Source organism: Canariomyces notabilis (genome assembly GCF_033297395.1).
Source record: "Canariomyces notabilis strain CBS 508.74 unplaced genomic scaffold N656scaffold_6, whole genome shotgun sequence".
Taxonomy (NCBI): domain Eukaryota; kingdom Fungi; phylum Ascomycota; class Sordariomycetes; order Sordariales; family Chaetomiaceae; genus Canariomyces; species Canariomyces notabilis.
The window spans coordinates 609,437-612,725 of NW_027041828.1; the positions used below are offsets into that span (position 1 = coordinate 609,437).

General features: G+C 55.1%; 1 protein-coding gene across 1 annotated transcript; it reads right to left on the reverse strand.

Moving 5' to 3' along the window:
• On the reverse strand, positions 1 to 2,853 carry N656DRAFT_706425 (HD-domain/PDEase-like protein; the record flags this gene model as incomplete). Its single annotated transcript, XM_064811352.1, has 4 exons — positions 1 to 1,050; positions 1,118 to 1,716; positions 1,797 to 2,606; positions 2,694 to 2,853. 4 exons carry the CDS (start codon positions 2,851 to 2,853, stop codon positions 1 to 3), a joined length of 2,619 nt encoding a protein of 872 aa, XP_064671794.1.
• Between the last annotated feature and the right edge of the window lie 436 nt (positions 2,854 to 3,289).

Here is a 3,289-nt window from a genome sequence, read left to right on the forward strand (position 1 = left end):
CTATCCGGCCGTGTCGGCGGCTTGCATGGGCGGACTCGAGCTCTTGTGTTTCCTGAAGAGTGCATGCAGGCCGTTGATTCGGAAACGGCTAGGCTTCTTTTTCAGCTGCCTGCAACTGGGCTCCTCTGGCACTAGAAGACACTTCTTTGCTCCGTTTGTGTAGCCATTCCTCACCGATGCCTCCTCGTCCGGCGGATATCTGTCGAGCTTCAGCTCCGTCTGGCTCATTGACGATTCCGCTGATGACTCCGGGACAGTCGTTGTCGACTCGGGTGCTGTCACGCTTGTCACCGGGACACTACCGGGATGTTCGAATGAATCCCTACTGACGATGCTAGTCCCCTGGGTGCTAGGTGACAACGGCATCTTACCCGTTGTCGCGCTGTTTGCCTGTGAAGCCCAATCTGTCGTGTATGGTGCCGAACTGCCCTCGGTGGTCTCGCTAGATCTCTGTTTGGTGAGGCCGCGAGCATGGTAGTCATCCATGCTGTTAGAGTCGCTGCAACCCGAGTCATTCGCTGGTCCAAAGGTCGTTACAATCCCATCCACCATTCGTACGGAACCGCGGGCCGGCCGATGGTCGTAGTCAGTTTGCTTGATAGCGGTGCTTGTGGCAAATTGAAGTTCGGCGAATCCCGGGACAAGCTCCGTGGGACCTCTTGCAGGATGCGCTTCAGTTGGCGGTTCCGGTGTGTTTGTGAAGGCTATGGTTTTGGGTGATAGATCTTCACCGACGGCTTTCTGTATCGATTGATTGGACGAGGCACGCTCCTGTTCTTCCGCAAGGCATTTGTCGAACAAGCGCTTGTTCAGCTGGAGCTCGTCCACGCAGTACTGCATTGCGGGTAGGATATCTGCAACGCCCTGAAATAGAGGAATGGCAAACAAGGTCATGAACTTCAACTGGGCCGTGGCCAGCGACATCATATCCTTCTTCGGTTCCGACATCAGAGACGTAGGGATGGCCAATTCTCTCTCCATCGTAGCCTGCCGGGAGAACTCATCGGCGAGAACGTGCATCCACTGAAAAGCCGTATCCTGCTGTCGTGCCTGTTGAAGGATGGGTAAGTAGGGCGCCTCAATTTCTTCACGATACATTCCGGTCGCCTTTACTCACCACGTTGCTGATATCTGCGCATTTAATGATCAGAGCACATGCGAGAGCTTTCTGCTGCTCATTCCAGGTGCTTTCAATCCAACCGTCAACACAGCTGCTCGCGCGCAACTGGCCTTGAAGATCCGCCATTTTCTTCATGTAGTCAAAGTGGAGGCCCATATCCGTGGCGAGAATGGAGCTGATCATGAGGCTGCGCATCTTGGTATCGGAAAAAGCCGCAGGCCAGTGCCTCCGCAGGATTTGCGAGAAAGCGGCGCAGTGAAACGATTCCAAGACGGACCGGTCGTTGTATAGCTGCGCGAGGGGCGCGTTCAATGTCACCAAGAAGCCATTGTTGACACCCGGATGCCCGACATCGTGGCCAATAGCCGTGATGAGGAGCGTCAAAGCTTCAAACGGCGCTATAAGCTGCGCACTCGGGGACTTTGGTCTTGCCTGAGAAGGCAAAGGACTGGTCGACGGATAGGGCGGTAACGACCCAATACAGACGAGGAAGTGGAAGGTTGCCTGCAGAACATCAACGACGTGGCGGAAGTTATGGTATGGGACGAATCCATTGTAAGCAGCCCGGCAGGCTAAAACAAAGCTGTGCAGCTGGTCTGAGAAAGCCGGTCAGCAGTCTGTCGAGATGAATTCCAACAGGAGGCACCAGGAAGAACGGCTAGGGACAGACACACACCTGTTGGGATCCGCCATGGTTCCAACTCGGGCATGGACAATGCATGTTTAAACATGACAGCAGCTGCCACCACAAGCTCATCGTCTGTGAAACGATGGGCGCAAAAGTGCCATCGACCGACTGCCAGCGAAACTTCGGCCTGCCTCTCCACCGGAACCGACACTCTGATGTTCCCTAACCCATCCTCATCCTCGTTACCGATGCGGCAAATCCAACTCATGAGTTTTGACACCATGGCTTCTCGAAGATAGGCAAACGGCTTCTCCTCGGTTATGCCAACCCATGATCGTTTTCGGCCTCGACGGATTTCCAACATGGCCTTTTGTTCGCGGGCAGCGTCTCGACGGGCGCGGTAGGCATGAACCTCAAGGTTAGTAACGCAGTTGGCGGTCATAGGGCTCGCCATGATATCAGTGGCGCCGAGATCGAGACACCTCTTGAGCATCTTCATATTGGCTCGCCTGATGGGGATTTCGCCGCTGGATCCGTCCAAACGCTCGATCTCTTCTGGCCTGCCACCGTTGGGGAAAGCGATGACGGGAATCGTGACAACTAGTTTTGTCGAATTCCGAACATACGATTCTGAGATAATCTTCCGCATCAATGCCAGCCCGTATAGCTCCTCATGGTTCTCTGTGCCGTCGGCGGACGAAGAGAGCGGCGATGGGGATCTGGAGGGAGGTCGTTCGGGTATCTGCTCCTGATATGGGGTGTCTAGAAGGAAAAGTGTTGGTTTGAGGGCCACCATCGAGGTTTCTTGAAGATCCAGCCATTGAGTCAGGCATGCGACTCCGGTGCTGCACAGATGGACTAGTTCCAGACATCAGTTGTTAGCCAGAGCGATACCGAGCAAAAGGTATATATGCATGTACGACGGGGGGTTGGTAAATTACATACCTTCCCCAAAGACGTCCAGTAGAAGTTTGACATTCTCTGCAACCTGCGCCGACTCCCACTCGACAGCGCCATTGTCGCCGCTTTCGTCGCTGGCTCTAACAAAACGATCCCGTGACACGGATCGGTCAACATAGATAACGTTACACTCGACATGCTCCATGGTGGCCCTGACAAGCGACCAGTCTTGCGACTAGGTACGCTTCCGCCACGGGGTTAAACGTGCGCAAGGCCAGACAGGGTCCGGATACGGCGCCCGCGCTTAGCAAACGTCTCTCAAGAGGGAAGGCCAGCCAGTCCGAAGATTCCGACGGCGGCTCGGCTCCGATCGCGTTCGGCGGGGGATTCAGAGGTGGTGGCCTCTCCAGGTGAATGCCCAAGGTGCGAGCAAGCCAATGGATGCGGCCCCAAGAGTGAAGAGTGATGCGACAACGAAAAGTCGCTTAGAGATATCCTATTGCCGCGGTGGACGGAGGTGTCGTTTTCGCGTCTGGCCTAGGACAGAAACATTCGCGGGCGCTGATCAGGAATTTCGAGGCATAAAGGTTTGGGTAACTGGCAGAAGGCGGGGGCGTCTATAGGGTCTGTCCGCTTCAGAT